The sequence below is a fragment of the Myiozetetes cayanensis genome, unplaced genomic scaffold, assembly GCF_022539395.1.
Source record: "Myiozetetes cayanensis isolate MyiCay16 unplaced genomic scaffold, myiCay2020 scf1, whole genome shotgun sequence".
NCBI classification, from domain to species: Eukaryota; Metazoa; Chordata; class Aves; order Passeriformes; family Tyrannidae; genus Myiozetetes; species Myiozetetes cayanensis.
The window spans coordinates 95917641-95938621 of NW_026086604.1; the positions used below are offsets into that span (position 1 = coordinate 95917641).

The following is a 20981-nucleotide window of genomic DNA, read 5'->3' on the forward strand; positions in this document are numbered from 1 at the left end:
TTACAGTTCTTTCACAGTTTATATACCCTGTTACATTGGCAGTAAATTCCTGTTAGTGACTTTTCTCTATATCTACGTTTTAGTTAAGCATTCACTGAGCATGAGAAAAATACTCCCAAGCAATTTCCCATCCACAGAGATACATCTCACCATGTCTGCTTTTATGTTGCTAAGTTCCACTTAAATTTCTCCCAGGGTCATATAATCTCAGTTCCCTACATCTCCCCTTTCTTTATTTTCTAAGGCACTTAAACATGTATGGACTTCTACCACCAAGGCTTGATGTATTGCCTTTGTGTCATAGATCATACAATCCCAGTCAAGCATGGTAAACAAAGAATCATCCCCAATAGACCCAACACTGTAACCAAACCACACATTAGAACCCTTTTCACTCATGGCCCTCATCCCAAAATTCAATCCCATCCTTCAAAGGAGTTCCATCTGTCATTCACTGTCAGCTTCTTCGTTGGGTCCTGTAACTGCTGCAATCTTTTGTGAGTGGAGGTTGATTTGTCACTCCATGCAACACATTCCATCAAATTCTTCGCATCCATGCCTGTGTGCTAAAAGCAAAAAGTCAATAGCAGCTCTATTTTGCAAAGTAGCATGTCTCACCAATTGAGCATCGGTCAATATATCTACAATAGCCTGACTAGTAGCATTTGTCTCTTTTGCTAACCAACATCCTAATTTATTTATTGTAGCTGAAGCTTTTGCAGCTGCCACTCCAGTGTTAGGAAAGATGCAGCAATTCTTGTCTCCTGATTCCAAAATTCTATGTCGTCCCTACACTTGTAAAGGTATGTACATGTTTCCTATACCTATTATGGTGTTTAAGAATCACTGTTTTATTGGGAGTGAACAAGGTTAATTTTCCTATTGTACAAGGTCCTCTGATAATTTGTGCTGGTACAGAAGCCCAAGCTCTATCTCCACAAAGGAGGAAAAGACCAGACGGTAAGGTCATGTGACTTGATAGGATACTATTATCTACATGTGAACACCATAGAGACGTGTTATTAAATGGTCTGGTACCTGTAACATTCCATGAGGTGTTAACATTGTTTGTAAAATTTATGCATCTGTGTGCACCCAGGGATCCTAAAAAGTTCTTGAGGGGTATTTGTACATGGCTGACCTATGTGAGACCACCAGCCATCCCAGGAGTCATAAGTGTCATTTCTCATAAGATTCTGGAAGGAGGATGGTGTATGCAGTGAGTGATTACAAAGAGTAAAAGCTTCTTGCAGGTCTAGAGGTACACCTAATAAGCAAGTCAAAAACCAGTCTTTAGGTGTTCTTATCCTGACCCGTTACATTGGCTAATGTAACCCATATGGTCTGTTTCAGCTGAGCCACTGGCCATCCTGGAGTTACTGACACTACGGTCAGCAGTCCCAGCAGCTTTGCAAATATCACCCAGTCTTTCATGCTGCTTCACTCTCTGCTGCCTTGTTGCTGTTGTTGGCATCAGCATTGTTGTTGTTAACTGAGGTATCAACTGGCCAGACAAAACGAACAGGAATCCAGTGTGGCCTCCTACTTGTGGAGACATAAGCATATCCTTTCCCACACGTTACTAATTCCACTAGAGAACTCCACTGTTTCAGGGTCCCTGTATCTCATAGGGATGATATATAGGCCTCATAAGGCCATGGGGGTTTATGAAAATGTCAAGAAACCAAAGTGTCATTATCAACCTGATTAAAAAAATTTTAAACATAGATTGTTTTCCATAACTGTTCTTGTAGAGTGATACCCGGGGAAGTCCCCCTTTTTTGTTTATGTAGCGTGTCTCTCCAGGCACAGTGAGCACATTCAACACTTGCTTGACCAGTAGGAGAATGTGGAATGCCAGTAACGTGGCAAATTCCCCGATTTTGTAAAAAAATTGGAGTACTATTCAATTCTAACCTTGTAGTCGCACCACAGTCAAGTGCACCCTCTTCTCTAGACAGCCTGTAAACTGCTCTCTCGTTGCAGAGCTGCATACCTTCCTCCTCAGCTGCAGGCCCCTGCACACAGTTTCAAGGCTTGCAGAGGCTGGTGTCAATGTCCCTCTCGGTCTTTTGTGTGAGCTGCATAGCTGTGTAGCTGTAGTGGACACTGTGCACTCTGCCAGCCAGAAAGTGTTTCAGGCTACATCTCTAGCGGAGAAGAAGGTGCAGCGCAGAGCAGGGTGAGTAGTGTTTAAACCCTGCAATGTGAAAAGGACCGCCACGCCATTGTGAGTGCGCAGAAGGGTGCAATTAGAGGAAATGTTATGCATTCGCAGTGCAGTGGCAGTCCCTTTCTGCTTAGAAGACTTTCAGCTGCACACTTCTCACGATGCGCTGCATGTTTTTCTCAGCTAGATGTACTCTGAAGGGCTTTCAGGCTGCCAGAGTGCCCACTACAGCTCCCTCACACTTAAATGAACCAAGGGAAAGAGAAGTTGCATCTTTTGCAAAACACACTACACCCTGGGGCTAGGCACTTTCCTTCTCACATTGTCTCTCCCTTCTCCCAGCACTCACGTTTCTCCCACCCTCGCAGATCTGATTTGCTAATGCTAAAGAGCCCAGCAGCTGAGCCCCTGGAAAATGTCCTAAACCAGCCTGACAATCCTATTAACTGTAGACAAGGAACAGAGTTTGTAAACTTCCAAGTATTAACCAATCAGGAGCCAACATTCAAGGCTGTGAAACAACTCATTAGAGGCAAGAAGATAAAATAAGAGTGTATAGACTAGGATCAAAAGACGAGTGCTTAAACGATCATGAAAAGGAAGATAAGTGCAAGAAACGGACACTAGATGGGAGTAAAGACCCAGTAAATAATTACAGATTTTCTCGCAACAAATTTCCCGTGGACAACAAAAGGGGAAAAATTTTCGCTTTCCAAGAACACAGCAAGGGACTGACGCTCCATTGCGAATGCTTAAAAGTTTGCAATTAGAAGGGGTAGGTCACCAAAAGCTTTGTCTCTTGCCACACTTCCCCCACCGTGGGTTTTTTTCGACTACAAGTACCCTGAAGCACTTTCAGGCTCGCAGGGAGTCCAGAGCGTTCATTCACTCTGTCCATGCACACAGTAAAACAAGACAGGGCAAAACTGGTTGGTGGATTCACTCCTCTCCTTGCAGTCTTTCTACCACTAACCAAATCCAGCAGTTAGGCACTTGCCTTCTCATCTAGAGAGCATCCCTTCTTCTCTTCACCTCCTGCAGATCTGACTCGATTATTGCAAAGAGTCCAGCAGCTGAGCCCATGCCAAGTGCCCTAGAAGGAAAACTCAGCATTGATTTCCCTCTCTCCCCTGAAACCAAAGTACTGCACCAAGCTCGTGTCTGCATTGCGCTTCTCACCTCGTCCTGCCAGGAAAACTCACAATCACGCAACCGAGATCCAAATCGAGCGCTGACGCAGCCTGGGCGGAGAACGGGTCCGAGCACGGAAATGGGGTGAAGCCAAATGGTCGTTTCTTGTAGGGTAGTACGGGCTCTTCTAGGGTTCTGAGGGATAGTGGGCGTGGCAAGGGAGGAGTGTGCTAATTAGGGCCATATAAGGAATGCGGGGGTGGTACTGACCGTATATGGAAATGACCACATAAGGGACATAATTGCATTACTAAATATGTAATATATAGGACATATAACACATACAAATATTAATAAACAAAGGTACACCGTCACGCAGCAACAGGGAAAAGGGGCTTCTGAATGGAGGGTTCTGGACACAGGGGACCCCTCATAAAATTGACAAGGAGAGGAACACTTCAAGGGTGCAGAATACAACAATATGAAGCCTAAGATTTAACACAAATCCACACAACTCAGGTAATCACTTGCAAGTAGTAAGAGTGCACAGAAGGGCGTAAGATATGTTCTATATATTACACATTTCCTAATAAAATTTGGTCCCCTAAAGGTCATTTCCATAAGTGGTCAGCACCGCACCCGTATTCCTCATATCTCACTAATTAGTACACTCCTCCTCCGATCTGCCTGCCACCTTTCCTCAGACCCTAGAAATGACGGTGCTACCCTAGAATAAACGACTGCTTGGCTTCAGCCTAACTTCGTGCTCGGACCCGTTCTCCACCTGGGCTGCGACAGCCCTCGCTTTGGATGGCAGCCGTGGGATTGAGAGTTTCCAGGTCGGACGAGGTGAGGAAGCGCAATGCAGACATGAGCTTGGTGCAGTACTTTGGTTTCAGGGGAGAGAGGGAAATCAGCGCCGAGTTTTCCTTCTGAGACTTTTGGCATTGGCTCAGCTGCTGGACTCTTTGCGATAAACAAGTCAGATCTGCGGGAGCTGAAGAGAAGAAGGGACTCTGTGTCTGTGTGAGAAGGAAAGTGCCTAACTGCCAGGTTCAGTGAGCGATTAAAAGGCTGCAAGGAGAGGAGCTAATCCAACAACAGGTTTTACCTTCACTCGTTTTACTGCGTGCAGGGCCAGAGTGAACCCTCCAGACTCCACCAGCATGAAAGCGCTTCAGAGCACATCCAGCTGAGAAGGTTGGGCAGCGCATTGTGAGATGCGTGCAGTTGAGAGGCTTCTAGGCAGAAAGGGACTGCCGCTCCCTTGCGAAGGCTTCGAAGTTCGCAATTAGAGGGGCTAGGTCCCCAGAAGCTTTCTCTCTCACCACACTTCCCGAACCTGTGCCTTTTTCTCGACTGCACGTAGACTGAAGGGCTTTCAGGCTGGCAGAGTCCATAGAGTTGGCTTCAGCTGCCGCAGAGTAAAAGGAGCCAGGGAAAGAAGACGTTGCTGCATTCGCCCTTGTCTTTGCAGCTGAGAAGACAGTGCAGCATTCAGTGGGGTGTGTAGGGTTGAAAGGATGCAAGGGGAACCTGACCTGCACTCCAAAGGGAGTGCCTAGGATTGGACTTTGGAGGGGTATTTATGGTATGGGTTCAGGAAGGAGTATGTCACCGAAAACCCTCTCACCTGGCACACTACCCTTTTTCAGCTGTAGTCCAAAAGCGCTCTCCTGGGAGACGAGGGGCTGACTGCCATGAAATGTGGAAGGCAGGAATTAAGGACTGAAGAAGAACTCTGTGAATGTTTCAGGACTTGCACTCTTACTACTTGCAAGTGATTACCTGAGCTGTGTGCACTTGTTTCAAATCTTAGGCTTCATAGGGTTGTATTCTGCACCCTGGAAATGTACCCCTCTTGGTCATCTTTACGAAAGATCCCCTGTGTCTAGAGCCCTGTTTGGCTTCCACAGATCCGACTCGATACCTCTAGAGAGTCCGGCAGATGAGCCCATGCCGTATGTCCTAGAAAGAAGGACGCACAGCTACGTTTCCTCTCTGAAACCACAAAGCAAGACACCAAGCATTGCACTTCTTCCCTCCACGTACCAGCAAAACTCTCAATCCCACAGCTGAGATCCACACTGTGCGTTACAGCTCAAGAAGAGAAGCGTGCCAAGAGAGAAGGCTTTCAGTGTCATTCCCCTTCCAACTGCAAACTTCAAGGCACTGCCATTCGACTGGGAGTGAGTTTGCCCTTGCATCCTTTCAACTGTACAGCCCTCCACAGAGCGCTGCGCGTTCTTCTCGGCTGCAAGGAGGAGAGCGAATGCAGCAAGGTCACTTTGCCCGGCTCGTCTCACTCTGCTAGGGCTGATGCGGACGTTCTGGGCTCTGCTTGCCTGAAAGCGCTTCAGCGCACAAGCAATTGAAAACAAGGCACTACGAGGAAGTGTGCCAAGAGAGAAAATTTTTGGGGTCTACTCCTTTGAATTGTAAACTTCAGCGCTGATTTCCCTCTCTCCCCTGAAACCAAAGTACTGCGCCAAGCTCGTGTCTGCATTGCACTTCCTTACCGCGTCCGACCTGGAAAGTCTCAATTGCATGACCACCTTCCAAAGCGAGGGCTGTCACAACCCGGGTGGAGGACGGGTCCGAGCAGGTTAGATCTAGCTGAGAAGAAGGTGCAACGCGGAGTGGGGTGGGTAGTGTTTAAATGCTGCAAGGTGAAACGGACTGCCACGCCATTGTGAATTCACAGAAGGGTGCAATTAGGAAGGGGAGGTTACTAAAAGCTTTCTCTCTTGGCACATTTCCCTTTTGTAGCTAGAGCTGGAAAGTACTCCATTTTGCTGTGAAAGAGATGTTAGGACACAGTCAAACTGCTTGTGTGGAAGGAGGCAAGAGCCTTGCACTGTCTTTCTCCTCGCTTCGGACTTTCCCATTCTGTCTGTCTTGCCACGTGTTTGTAAAGGGAAAAGTTTCCAACTCCGTTTCACACAGAGCTACATGCCGCGAGAAAACTTTTTTAGACTCCTGCTTTGTGCTCTCCTCAGCTCTAACATCAGGGTGCTTGCTTTCTCCCAGGGTGGAAGGAGATGCTACACAGCTTGCACAGAAGAGTGAGAGGGAGATGAACACTTTGGCCTCTGCAAGCCTCGAAACTGTTTGTGAGGACTTGAAGCTGAGAAGGAAGGTGCACAGCTCAGCACTGAGAGAGTAGTTTACAGGCTGTCTAGTGAAAGGGGCTGTGCTTGATTTTGGTGCAAGTATAAGGTTAGAATCGAAGGGGCAAGGTGCAGCAAGCTTTTTGTCTCAGCACCTTTGTGTGGGCAAACCTCGTGTCACATGATAGGAATAGAGGAGAAGCACAATGCAGCCTAATGAGTTTGGTGTCTCTTAAACTTCCTGTTTTGCTCTAAAATATTGTTTTGGTTTTTTTAAAAATAATATGCTTATAAATTGAAGCTGCCAGCTTTTATTTCTGCATAAATCTCTCATTATTATGCAGTATCTTTGAACAAGTTACTAGGCAACAGCTCTGTATACATCAGAGGCAGAAAACACCTGGCCTCTTCCTTTTAATGAGTAGAAAAATACTGATTCTCCTGGGACCTTGGTTGTGGCAGTCTGAAAAATAAACTAACATGATCCCAGCATGGTGTAAAACTGGAATGCTTTGTTTGACAGAAAAAACCTTTTTAAAGGCCTCAGGGGCTGGACATGTTAACGGGAGGATGGGTTATGATAATTAAGAAGCTACACAAGTTTTTACTACAGTTTCCAAAAAGGTTAATTTTTCTTCAAGCAAGATCAAAGGAATTAAGGGGTTTTAGACATAGTTTAATAACATAATCTCAAGAAGTCCTTTCTTGATTCTGCTGGAGCCAGTTTAATCATACTTTGGTAGATCTTGTGACAGGGGTCCAGCTTCTTAGACCACGGGATATTTGTCAGCCTCCATTTTCCAAGGTTTGCCACTCAAACCCTGCAAGTTTCTTTCTGCTGACTGCTTGGTTTGGACCATTACATCTCCCACTTTTTTATTTTCTAACTGAAAAAGAAAAGCTCAGGAAAAACTTTGATTGATCATCTGCTAAATACAACAGAGTAGACGAGGAGCACATAACAAAGTACAAAGGAATACAAAAATTCCGAAAAATGCTACAATAAGTATTTTCTTAAATCCCAGACCAATATTAAAAGCATCTAACCAATCAGACTACTAAACATTTGTTGGATACAGAAAGAATACAAAAATTCCAAACAATACTAAATTAAATAACTATGGATTAATATTAAACATGTTTTAGTTAGTTTAAACAGACTATTTGACCTATTCTATTGTCCTCTATCAGAACTTATTTTTATGAAGTTTTATTTGAGCTATCCTTCTAAAGATCTTTATTAGAACTGACTTATAAGCAAATGAAAACAAGTAACTTTGATGGCTTTAGGGTTTGTGTTCTTGACTTTTATACGGGGTTTGTTCTTGAAAATTTTTATTCCATCCAAAACATCTCTGCAAATGAAACTCCAACTCAGGGTTATGCGTTTTATATTTTCTATCTAAGGGTGCATAAAAATGTGGTTTGTGTATTTTGCGAGTAAAACCAGAGCATATTAATACATTTACACATTCAGACATTCATTCATATGTATCTTTCACATGGTGGCCACTTTCACACAAACATACTTCTAAATTTTATTTTACTGTGTTTTCTGGTTATGAAATGAGAAATTGGCACTCTTGTTTCTCACCCTTAGATTAGCAGTATCTAACTCTGTATTTCTTTGGTCCTTGAATTACTGTTTTGATGAGAATATAACCTGTAAAACAAAAACATATTTCTACTTCATGTTCGGTTTAAAATTCAAAACCACGTAATTATTTCATAGACATTTCTGTAGTTTAAAGATAAAATATACACTTCTATTTTTAAAGCAAATGTCTCTTAGAGACATTAGAGAAATATCTCTAATTAAAATTTTGAAGATGGCCAAATAAAGTGAAACAAAGAACTTTAATTGCAACACGCTGGATGAGTCAACCTCGTGGCCAAGTCTGAGTACATCGAGAATGGGAGGGACGAGTACTTTTAAGGTTTCTTGATTTGCATAAACACTCGTCTCGCTCCTCCCATGGTGAGCCCCGCTCCTGTTCTTCTTTAACAGGTGATATAGCCCCTCTTCTTGGATTCAGTTGGGTCTCTCAGGGCTGGCTCACACTTCCCTTTGCCAGTCCATTGGTTGCCTTAACCGACTTATCAGATTGTTTCCCTCTCCCGGCCGCGTGGTCCCTTGGCAATGAGCTCTGGTTGGTCTCATTGTCTTACAGGTTTCCTGGCTCTATACTGTAACTATAGGTAATAGCAACAAGTAACTGCAAATAGCAACAAATAGCTGCAAGCAGAAGCAGCAGTAAGTAGCTGCAAGCTCCCTGACAACTACATGACTCTCCAACTCCCAAATCAAAACAACTTCCAGGCATCTTGACACGAGGTAACATGGAAACCTCTGGTTGTAATAAACCCACCTTATTTCTTTCTTACAATCCCCCTTTTTCTTTTCTTCATGATTTTATTACAAGCTAAATATTAGATATTCTCAATGTCCTTTTGGGATCTTTCCAATTTGGTTAGTGTTTCTAGCACTTTGGTCTTATTTTTCACTTGCTTGGAGTCAGGGTGTAGGACCACGATCTTTTGTGTTTCTAGGTTTTCCTTTGTAGCGTCTTTCGGATTCATCGGTATGGTGGTCAGGTGCATTTTTGAATTACACTAAGGATTAACTTTATAAAACATGAAATTAAGCAAGATAGAAATAACAGTGTAGCAAAAGTGCACAAAAGAAGGAAGCTCAGCCATTTTCACTACTTTTTTTTTTTTTTTTCCAAATAAATTAGCTTACTACTCCTCATCTAGTATTGATTTCCAGATTTGCCCTGGTACATGGGAACTAGTCTGAAGTACAAAACTCATTACACAGTTCTCACTTTTTGGATACTCTAATTTTAGTCTGATTTTTTGTCAGTCTCAAATTTGTCACCACTTAGTACTGTTTATAGTCCTCTACCCAAGCTTTTTTTTGTTTTTATTATCATATGGCTTGTCCAAATATTTGTGTGCCTTAAGGCACATATTACATTTTCTTTATGATAAACATTTTGGTAAATTTTGGACAGATGTTTTCAACAGTACTAATCACCAGCTGTAACACTATTATAGTAAGTAGAGGTCCAGCATGGTATGTGCCTCCAACTCTCCATGCCTATCGGTTTGCAGCCAGCACCGGGGTGTAAAGGATCTTCTTTGTGGCTGCGACAGAGGCCAACCCAGTCTTGCCCTCTACTGTATTCTCTTTAGTGATATCAAAGACCTAGTTCGTGTATTAAAAGCTGGTAAAAGCTATTATATTCGTCCAACAGTAATATGTGTTTCACAATGCTTTGTATAGAGGTAGTGTACCCGCAGTTACCACACTCTAATCCAGCTGTGAGATGTCAGTTTATCTTGTTGCATGATTTTGGCATTGTAGGTGACAATAATTTGGTTATTTAAAATTTTCTTATGTCTAAACATTGAGTTATAATGCTGTTCTCTTAAAGTTGTATGGTTACTCACCTCAGGACAGGACAAGAGACAAAGGACACTTCCCATTTATTTTGGGGTTATTGGATGTGAGCACTCTGTCTCTGCCCTAGAGAATTGTGTCTTGTATGGAGACATCAGTCCTGTCTTTAAGTATGCTCAGCCAAATTAGTTATGTGTGATGGCCTGATCTGTCTTGGTTTGGACATATTGTTAAATCTTTGTGTCTAAGTTTTATAGAAGCAGTGCTGAAAAAGTTCTAGCTTTAGAGGGAAATAAGATTTATAAAGAACACAAGACAAAAAAATTGTAATGAACATCCAGTGACAAAAACAAAGAATTGGAATAAAAGCTGTTTTGCTCTGGCTCTCAAGCTTAGTTCAGTTTCTTTAATTTGAAGGGTACAAAACCTACTAAGATCACTTCTGTTTTAACTTTTAAGCTGTTGATTTTAGGCAAAGCAGAGGTAAAGCATTGGTTTCTATAATGGAAAGTCTTTTATTTTTGTCAGGACAGAAATTTTCATAAAGAACATTTCTTACGTGGTTGGAAAGAATATCTTCTAACAGGGGGCATGCCTGACAATTCCACAGCTAAATTTTATTAAAAACCGTTCAGACACTAGAATTAGAGACTTTTCCCACCTTTGTACCAGTGACAGGTATTGGTGTCATGTACCTGCTTGTCATCCTCTGTTTGAATCCACCATGGATGGTTGCAGAAATTTTGTCACTGACTGAGGGAAAGGGCATCTCTTTGCAGCTTGAGTATTTTGTTTGCTGGCAAATGTTCATGGTCACAAATAGGGCACAACTCTGGCTAAAGAGAGAGGCAAGTGTTCCTAATGTTAACTGTTCCATGAACTCATATTCCTGCCTCCTTTCCTGCCAGTTTGGGACTTGAATATAAGGGCTAAAGCTAGAAATGCTGTAATGGAATTTTTGTTGCTTTTTTTTGTCACTGTTCCTACAAAACTTACATTAGCTTTGAGTCCTTGAACCATTTACCCTTTTAGGATTCAGATAAATCTGATAAGCAGTTAAAAAACTATGAGAAAGTTGGTGATACTATAAGCCTAATTTTCCTTTAGTCTTGTTATGACCTGTTCCAGAAGGTGACAGTTACCCAGTTCTTAATAAGGTAGCAAGATAAATTGTAGACAATGAACATTAATTTTTTTTTTCTAAAATATATAAATAATGAAAAGTTTTGATACTTGTTTTTTAGGTTTGTGGATTTGCCACCCAGCACCCCTTTCTGTGGAGAACTGTAAATAAATCAAACAGCTCGACTTTGTGTGTGTGTGTGTGTGTGTTGCTTGGCCTTGTGCATATAAGGTGAAAGAACCCTCCTTTGGAACTACAGTGTGCCATCTTAATATTAGATATGGACCAATTCAGGATCAAATAGTATGTTTTTCTTCTACCCATGTGTTCAGGGTGTGTAGTAGAGATCTAAGCTATTTGAAGCAACTGCATATACATCCTCTACATAGAGCTTCCTGGTGATGCTATGAGGAAAAAAGTTTACTCTCATTTCTTAAAATTTCGTGCCATCTTTGGTAATTCTACTATGCAGCTACATTTATGATTTTACTTCTTCAATTAAAGTATAATCCTTTTAAGAATTAATATTTCAATAAAATAGGCTTTTCCCTATCACACACCAAAACTCAGGAAAGTGGGAGGGAGTGTGGCATTGTTCTATAAAAAAGGCTACTTTCTATTTTCAGTCCTGTTTTCTCATACTTTTGAAAAGTCCTTCCTGATCAAGCAACATCCCCAGAGACCAAGATGTGTTGTCTATATGACAGACTATTCTGTGTCTAAACTGTGCCTCCTTGCAAGAAGGATCAAGAAGAAAATATAGGTAGAGACATGGAGACAAAAAAGAACTAATGAACTTAATAAAAAAAGCCACTGCTTTATTATTTTCTGATGTGGTAGTTACGCTCTTTCCATTCAGAAAAGGAGGACTGCCATAGTGTCAATTCAGTTTATTACATCAGTACTGAGTTGCTTTGGGGCTTCACTGCATCTGGTGGCAGTCAGCTCTGAGGAACAGAATTTCTCAGGAAATTTCTCAGGTGGATTCTACTCAAGCACAAAAGAGAAGAGGGATAACAGACTTATTTGAGTTCTTGATAGACCTGCAGGAGGTTGTTATTTTTGTGAGTTAGTATTGATGAAGGGTTATAGAAGGAAACAAGAGAATATGATCAAGAAATAGTATTTACATTGTGCTGTCATTTTACACAGATAAGGAAATATCCATCCTCTTCTATATCATGAGGGCACTGAAGTGAATTAAAACTTGCAGTGCTAAGGTGAAACTTTGTAAGACCCATTTTACAGCTACAATATTAAAATCAGCTTCAGAAATCTCCAACATCTGAGAACTGCATCCAGATTGCATCAGACCTGTGCTAGTGATGTTTATATTTACATTTCTATTTACATATGTATTATTCTTAAAATTGGTGACAATATGGTAAACTAAACTGTTATAAGCTATAAATATAGAATAGTCAGCGACCCTGTAATAGTTATTATTACAGAATAGTTGTGGTTGGCAGCTCCCTTTAGACATCACATACTTGAACCCTTCCCGGTAAACGCAGGGTCAGCTAGAGCATGATTGCCCACTGTATACTACCATAATTGCCTTTCCCTTTTTCTGTGACAACGCAAGCCTTCTATTGTGCCCTTGAGATAATTTTTATATCCACAAAACTGGACATGAAGATAAAAAAAAAAAAAGCCCTAAATTTACTCCTACTCCCTTACAAAGAGGATGAAGAGCCGCAGCCGGTGCTTGAGTGCCGCGACTTCGATGCTCATCGCCCCCGCACGCCGCAGCCGACCTCCGTGGGGGTCACATGCGCTTCCCGGCGGTAGCAGGGCTGTCTTCCTAGGCTGCTGCCTCCGCCGGGGAGGCGAGAGGACTGCGCGCAGGGCGGAAGGTTCTGGGGGCTAGTGCCTACGCTCCAGCCTTTCCACGCTTTTGGCATGAATGGGGAGAGGAGGATAGAATTGACGTCTCGGCGAGGCGGGGCTCGCAGCAGGACTTTTCTCCAGGGAGAGGAGGTGGGGCTGGGGCAACAATGCTCCGATCATGCAGGAGCTGCTTCCTTTACAGAGAAGAGAGGTGATTCCGGCGGCGCGAAGCTATGGGCTCTGTCACCTCAGCCCTGAGCCGGCCGCGGCGCACCCTGGTGCGTGTGGGCGCCGGGACTTTGCCCGCAAGCCCCCGCCGAGCCCCGCTTGCTGCGGTGCTGAAGCTCCACGGAGAGGAGGAGGCATTCCCGCCGAAGGGGCCCCCAGCTCCCCGCCGCAGCCCCGGTGCCTGTGAGTTTCCGCGGGGCGGGGGCGCGGAGGGAAGCGGAGCCTCTGGCAAGGGCTCCCTGCCGCTTCGTCGCCGGCGTTTTGCCCAGGTGACAGCGCTGCCGCGGGTGGCACAGCCCCAAGGGGAAGGGAGAGGGGTTCTCGAAGGGCTGGAGGGAAAAGCTCCAACCGATCATCTATCTCCCTCGTCGTCAGCGAGGGGCTCTCAGGTGGATGGTTCAGAGCAGAGCGCCTTTTCATCCAGAGGTGCGATGTGGGAAGGGGGCAGGGTTACTTGCCGAGAATGAGATAGTATTAGGTTTTCCAGTTTTCTTCTGCATTCGTCCAACTTTGGGATGAGGAATGATACTGGAAAGTGTTAGGAGTTTTTTTTCCTGGGATGTTGGCTCTTTGAAGTTAGTCTCTCTCTGTCAAAACTTAGTTAAGATTTCTGTTCTTATTCCGCGTGCCAGTGCAATACTTCCCATTGCTGCCCTTAAATTTCAAAATACCACAGAATACTTTTGGATGATTTAAAATGATCACCATCTTTTATTCAGTCACGAAAAATAAAATGTAGGTCTGGATACTGCACTGGTTAAAAACCAGCCTGTAATACCCTGCAAAGGAACACATAGACATAATATGAAAATGTTACATTCTTAAGGAAGACTATAACAAGCTATTTATGCTACATAACATCAGCTTTCTTTCGCTTTCTTTAGTTTAGGGGGTAGGCAACAGTAATTGCGTGAAGAGGCTTGCTTCATAGTTCTCTTTTCTTTTGCCTGCTCTTTAGACCACATATGTCTATTTGAAATCAACTGATCTAATAAAGCTTAAGGGTATTAATCAAATTAAAACCGAAATCTGGCTCCTCATTTTTAAATTCAGAATTTCTCTAGAGAGAGATATCTCCTGTTTATGATTTTCTGTGAGTTGGAGCATTTCACAACTTGTGCTGGGTCCTTGTGCACTTTGGCCACAGCAACCCCATGCAGAACTAAAAACTGGTGACAGAATGGCTAGACAGCGGCCAGGCAGAAAGGGACGTAGGGGTACTGATTGACAGCAGACTGAACATGAGCCAGCAGTGTGCCCAGGTGGCCAAAAGGGCCAGTGGCATCCTGGCCTGTATCAGGAATAGTGTGGCCAATAGGACTAGGGAAGTGACTCTTCCCCTGTACTTGGCACTGGTCAGGCTGCATCTTGAGTACTGTGCTCAGTTCTGGGTCCCACAATTTAGGAAGAGTATTGAGGTGTTGGAGAGTGTTTTAATGTCATGTTTTCATCCATTGGACTCTGTGATACTATTTATTAGCCACATTGCTATCTCTACCAGCTCAAGGAATGATTACTTGCAGGAGACTGAGAAAACCAGAGCGGAAAGGAGAAATGAGTTTGGTCTTGTAGGGCATTTCGACTTTTGTGGGATTTGAGTTGCAAGCATAGGCATAAAGCTAATTTCCTAATAGCAGCAAAAGTACTTAGAGGTTTTAATTTGACATTTAGATAAATAACATTCTTTGATTTGAGAACATTGAAGGCCTTCCTCTGTTAATAAACAACATTTTGCAAGATACTTTTCGTTCTTTACAAGCTGTGTTCTTTCTGTGGTTATTTAATGTTTTCTATTTTTATCTGTTTCTCTAGTCTCTCTAGTCATGGTAATTTTCTAAGACATCCAGAAACTGCATCTCATAATGAGTGAAAAATATATTTTATCTGTACTTCAAAGATATCCCATGTTTTCTGAGCACTCAAAAGTGACAGGCAGATTTTCCCCAATTACTCCTGAATGCTTAAACTTTTCTTGGGTGCTGGCCTGCCCATATTTTTCTTTATGAGGGCCACATTTCATTTTGATCGTGAATCGTCTGCAAGATTTGAGCTGTTTGGGCAAGTGAAGGCCATGGGACGGAGATTTCATGTTATACTTTTGATTTTAGTTCAAGCATACAGTATCCAGTGCCTGTCATACAAAGTAGGATTACCTTACTCATAGCTAAATAGCAGTATTTGTTCTATCTTTTAAAATACTTTTTCTCCTTTGTGGAGAATATCAAATGCCAAGGCCCTGAAGGTAGCAGGGCCTACTACCCAGTGACTTGGACATGTCAAGACAACTACAGCTATGCTTTTAAGAGTAGTTTTAAGGCTACTCTTTTGGTATGGAGAATGCTGTAATTTTTGTAAAATCTTGTTCTGTGAAACATTGTGACATATCTTAAGTGTAAAAGTTATTAAAAGTACTCTATCACAGGATTTTTCTCAAGCCTGGACTGAGAAGCCCTCAAGCTTGGTCACAGTTTTCCCTTCTTGCTCTTCAAGCACCAATGCTTAGAACACATTCAGCTGTATTACAAAGTGCATAGCCAGCAGGCTTGAAGGAAGTGTTTATACACTCTAGCATTAGTGAGATTGTATTTGCAGCAATATATCCAGTTTTGAGCTGACCCCTACCAGAAAACTAACTTCAAACTGGAGTGAGTCCAGCCACCGCAATGATAGGGATACAGGAGGAGTCTCTGAGAGCTGAGTTTGTTCAGTGTGACAAGCAGAAAGCTCGAAGTGGCATATGACAGCTGATTTCAACTACCTAGTGAGAGGTTACAGAGAAGGCAGAGCCAGGCTCCCCTTACAGCAGCACAGCAATAGGGTTGGAATGAGACACTGGATATTAATTATTGGCTCGGACCAACTCAAGTATGTGTGTAGAGGGGAAGGGACAGGTCACCTCCACTTCACCTTCAAGAAATTGAAGGTGAAGTGGAGCCTCCTCGGGCAGCCCCCAAGCAGCTGTGGCACACCAGAGCACTGCCCCACACCATACTGCCTGGAACCCCTAACCCAGCCTCAGAACGGCTAAGACACTAGGAGCACTGCACTTCACTTTGTCCGAGAGCCCCAAAGTGGCCAATGGGCCAAAAGTCCTATCTGGTGGGGGTGGCCACATGGTGCCAGAGCAGATAAAACCAGCTGAAGGAGGCCACTGTATGGTCATCATGGCCCTGCCATCTCCTGGATTCCTGGTAGCTGGAGCTATGCTAGATCTAGGGGTGGTAGCTAAAATTCTCTCTTTTTTTCTCTCTTTCTTTACTTCTTCTCCTAATCTTCTTTCTTGATATTTGGGTAACTTAAAGCCACTTTGGTTGGATTTTGCTATATTGTATGGGTTAGGATGTGCTAAGTAATTTCTTTGAGAAATGCTTTATTTTGGTTGAATATTGCCCTTTAAACTTTTGTCAAGTACCCTTATTATCTAAAATTTACCAGTAAAACTGTGTTATTTGATGTCCTGAGAAACGTGTGCATTCTCTCAAGGCCCTTTTAACAAATTCAGAGGGTGAATTTTTGTAGTCTTGTATATTTTTAAAGTAAAACCCCTTTGATGGGTTTGTAGCTTGAACTTGGGGTCTTACAGGTGAGAAGTAATAGATAGAAGTTGCAACATGGGAAATCCCTATTAGATCTTGCTGTGAGGAACATCAAACACTGGAGCAAGGGCTACCTCCATTCCTGCAGTTATTCAAAACTCATTGGTACTAGTTCATGACCAACTTTATCTAAATATGGAGTGGAATTTAACATCAAAGTTGGTCCAACTTTGAGCAAGATGAATGGGGATGTTCAAAGTTCTTAACCAAATTACCTCTGGTAGTCCCTTCCAACATTCATTATTCTTTTCTACAGGCCTGCTGTCATTACTGGTAACTAGCAAGCCATAAGTCTTGCACCTTGACTCTCTTCAGAATCTAGGAGAACAAGCCTAACTTTGACATTTCTGCTGTTGATTGCAGACAGTGATGTGCCAAATCCAGTTGTGTCCTAAATAACTGTGATTCTAACAGGGCTGTTGTAGCATCACTTTTGTCTGAAAGCAATGACAGTGGCACCTTTGTTACTTCAGTCTCATATATGCTGTCCTGTGCAAGTCCTAATGCTGTGATATCATAGTATTCTGAAACAACAGTGAACCTACATTGATATTCACGTTGTGTTTTTTCTGTGCAAAATCCATTGTGAGGAAACCCCATGTTTCTCTTAATTTTCCACATCAGCTGTTTGAATTGTGGTCATCTCTAGTGAGGTTTTTTCCCATTTCTCAAGTCCTTAATTCCAGGGCTGAAATGAAATATGAGTACTTGCTTGCCAAAAGAGATTATTATACTCAGATTTAGTGGAGAAGAAACGAAGAGGTTCTGAATAGGGATCAAAAAAGCACTCAGCAATTACTTGCAGTAGAAGGAATCAGATGCCTCAGTGATTTCAAACTACAGCATTCTCCTTGGCAAGCACCACTGTAGAGTATCAGTGGTGATATCAGTTACTGATGTGTAGAATACTTTCGTTTTGCTCACTGCATGTATATATCACCATATATATAAATAAAGACTATAAAACTGTTCTTAAAACTTTGGTTTGGGGATTACAAGGAAAGGTCTGCTATGTAATAACAAAATAGATCAGTCTCCCTGGGGACTATTTGCGTAAATGAACCATCTGCTACTCTTTATGAATCATCATGGACAGCATAACGCTCTTTTGTGCAGTAATAATGGGACATTTGTGTGGCTTTGTAATAGAAGCATGTTTGACACATTTCTGGTCATTACTCCTCCCTCCCCAGCAAATCCCTCTTGTATAAGTTGTTCATGTTTATAATTACAAATGTGACAAGTGATGGAAAGAACCAAGAGGTCTCCTTGGCAATATGGTGATTAATTTGAGTTGTACAATGGTGCAAACTGAACTGGATACTGCTCCCACCATGGGAGAAACTCTTAAAGCAATACAGCAGGTGAAAATTGGCAAGGCAGCTGGGGTTGATGGAATCCCACCTGAAATCTGGAAGCACGGTGGCCAAGCACTCCATGCTAAGTTTCATGAATTTGTGGTGCGCTGCTGGGAACGAGGTGAACTACCTTCAGACCTTCGTGACGCTGTCATCGTCACCTTGTACAAGAGGAAAGGAGATAAATCAGACTGCTCAAATTACTGAGGTATTACTCTGCTCTCCATTACTGGTAAAATCAGTGCAAGAATTCTTTTGAACAGATTAATACCCGCCATAGCAGAAGATCTTCTACCTGAAAGCCAATGTTGTTTCTGAGCCAACAGAGGTACCACAGACATGGTATTTGTTCTCAGACAACTGCAAGAGAAGTGCAGGGAACAGAACAAAGGACTCTATGTTACCTTTGTTGATCTCACCAAGGCTTTCGACACTGTGAGCAGAAAAGGTCTGTGGCAGATTTTGGAATGTTTAGAATGTCCCCCCAAGTTCCTCAAAATGATCATCTCGCTTCATGAGGACCAGCGCGGTCAAGTCAGATATGGCGATGCACTTTCTGAGCCGTTTCCAATAGCCAATGGTGTGAAATAAGGCTGTGTTCTCCCACCAACTTTATTCACAGTCTTCTTCATCATGATGCTCCAAAGGGCCACGGCAGACCTTGATGATGAAAACGATACATTCGATATCGTACCGATGGGAGTCTATTCAACCTAAGGCGACTGAAGGCCCCCACTAAGACCTTAAATCATCTTGTCCGTGAGCTGCTTTACGCTGATGATGCCGCCCTCGTTGCCCACACAGAAGTAGCTCTGCAGCGTTTAACATCCTGCTTTGCAGAGGCTGCTGAGCTTTTTGGACTGGAAGTCAGCTTGAAGAAAACAGAAGTTTTATATCAGCCTACACCTCAGGAAGTCTCCCATCATCCCCATATCACCATTGGTGAAACAGAGCTTAAATCAGTCCAGCAGTTTAGTTACCTGGGTAGCATCATCTCCTCAGACGGTAAGACTGATGCAGAAATAGACAACAGGTTAGCAAAGGCATACAGAGCTTTTGGTAAACTCCATAAAAGAGTGTGGCAAAACAAACACCTGAAGAAAAGTACAAAGATCAGCATTTACAGAGCTGTTGTACTGTCTACTCTTTTATATGGATCCGAATCATGGGTCATTTACCGGCACCACTTGCATCTCTTAGAACGCTTCCATCAGCGCTGCCTCCACTCAATCCTAAACATCCACTGGATGGATTATGTGACCAACACGTCTGTCCTTGAACAGGCAGCAGTCACGAGCATTGAGGCCATGCTGCTGAGAACACAGCTGCGCTGGGCAGGGCACATCTCCAGGGTGCAGGACTACCGCCTCCCTAAGATCGTGCTCTATGGGGAACTTGCCACTGGCTACCGCAAGAGAGGAGCCCCGAAGAGGAGATACAAGGACTGCCTGAAACAATCCCTCAGCCTTGGCCATATTGATCACCACCATTGGTCTACCCTGGCCTGCAATCGGGAGGCCTGGAGACAGACACACCATCTATAACGCTGCTGCTGCTTTTGAGAACACACGCAGGATCACTCTCGAGGGGAAAAGACAATGCAGAAAGAATCGCGTCTTGTCGATATCACCTGGGGAGTCTTTCTGCTGTGCCTTCTGCAACCGGACTTGTCTATCTCACATTGGCCTTTTTAGCCATCAGCGTGCTTGTAGCAAGCGTGGGTAGAGCCCTTCTCAAATCTTCGTTCGCGAAGCCTAGCCATGATGATGATGATGATGATGATGATGATGATGATGATGATAATGGTGTATGATTCACAAATAGAGAAGGCCAGTGTAGAGTTGTGAATACTTCACTTTGTGTAATCACAGCATTCAGCCATATTTGGCAGGTTGCTGCTACTTGTATTGCCCTAAGCATCTCATTTTCCTAAATAAATAAATAAAATCTTACTGATTCTTACATCATCTGAGGCAATTGATCATCATCTCATATCAACATAGTTTACCCTATATATGTTGAAAGAGGATTTTTCTTAATAATTCTTAAGAATGCCTATTTGCAGCTATGATATGCTGTCTTAAAACAGTTTTGCTTTCTAAGCAGATGAAACTCAAGTCCTAAATTCCCATTTAAACAGTGGAAAAATTAATTTTGATTTTCATGCAGTTCCTTTGGATTCTATACTACTAAGAAGGGAATCAGTACTAGTCTCCCAGTAGTTACACAGGGGGATTATTAGTTGTGTCAGGGCATACTTCTTTGTTTAAACATACTGTGATGAAGTTAAAGCTTTGCAGCCCTCCTTTGCTTTAGTTTCATCTTAGTGGTGCGTAGTGGTGCTTAGTTACCAAGGGAGGCTGTGGCAGATAAAAAAGGTCCAAATCTTCCTGTATTTTTCACATGTCAACTTGTATGAGCAGAAGCTGTGTCTACTTTAGCTCTTCTTGGTTTAGGAAAAGTTTGGTTGGGAAAAATATAGTCCTATACAAGATTTCCATTTGAAATGCACAAGAGTGACAGACACTGAACAGAAAATAGTAGTCTCTTGAAAAATGTCTTCTGATTAAATAAAACTCTTTATTCTACTGACACTACTTTTTCTTGAGGCTCTCCTTCATCGAATTTCAGCTATTGCAACATCTTCATTGAATCTTGTGATGTGTTTGGTCTCTTAAAGTAAAAGGCAAGTAGGTTACAATTCTTTCCTTTTCCCAGTGCTTGAATATTCACAGCATGGTTTTTGTTTTGTAGCAGCTCATAGGCCAAGTAGAAACTAGTAGAGATCTCTGATCACCTTGTCACTCAGATGCAGGCGACTTCAAGAGAAGATGTCATAGGAATGATTTAAACTACAGTTTTGCTTAAGTTTTTCCCCATCCCCAGTCCTTCACTGTAGTTAGCCCCTCTTTTTGAAAATATTGATAATTGAATTCATAAACTGAGAAAATTAAATCATGAATTCTTCCCCCAATACCAGGTGTTCTACTGGGTTTTTTTCCTGTTGGTACACACAAGCAGGGAGGACT

General features: G+C 42.7%; 1 protein-coding gene across 26 annotated transcripts in view; it reads left to right on the forward strand.

Annotated features, from left to right (window-relative positions):
* Positions 1-12870: 12870 nt before the first annotated feature.
* The window catches only part of PDE1C (phosphodiesterase 1C), a 255121-nt gene continuing 247010 nt past the window's right edge, over positions 12871-20981 (forward strand). For 23 of the 26 annotated variants that reach the window (XR_007630066.1, XR_007630065.1, XM_050325086.1 and 20 more), the window contains exon 1: positions 12935-13181. Coding sequence is in view for 21 of the 26 variants with exons in the window: in XM_050325161.1 (XP_050181118.1) it covers positions 12949-13181 (233 nt within the window). In the remaining 5 variants the exon portion in view is untranslated. The other 3 variants (XM_050325235.1, XM_050325104.1, XM_050325072.1) reach the window with 3 other exon arrangements.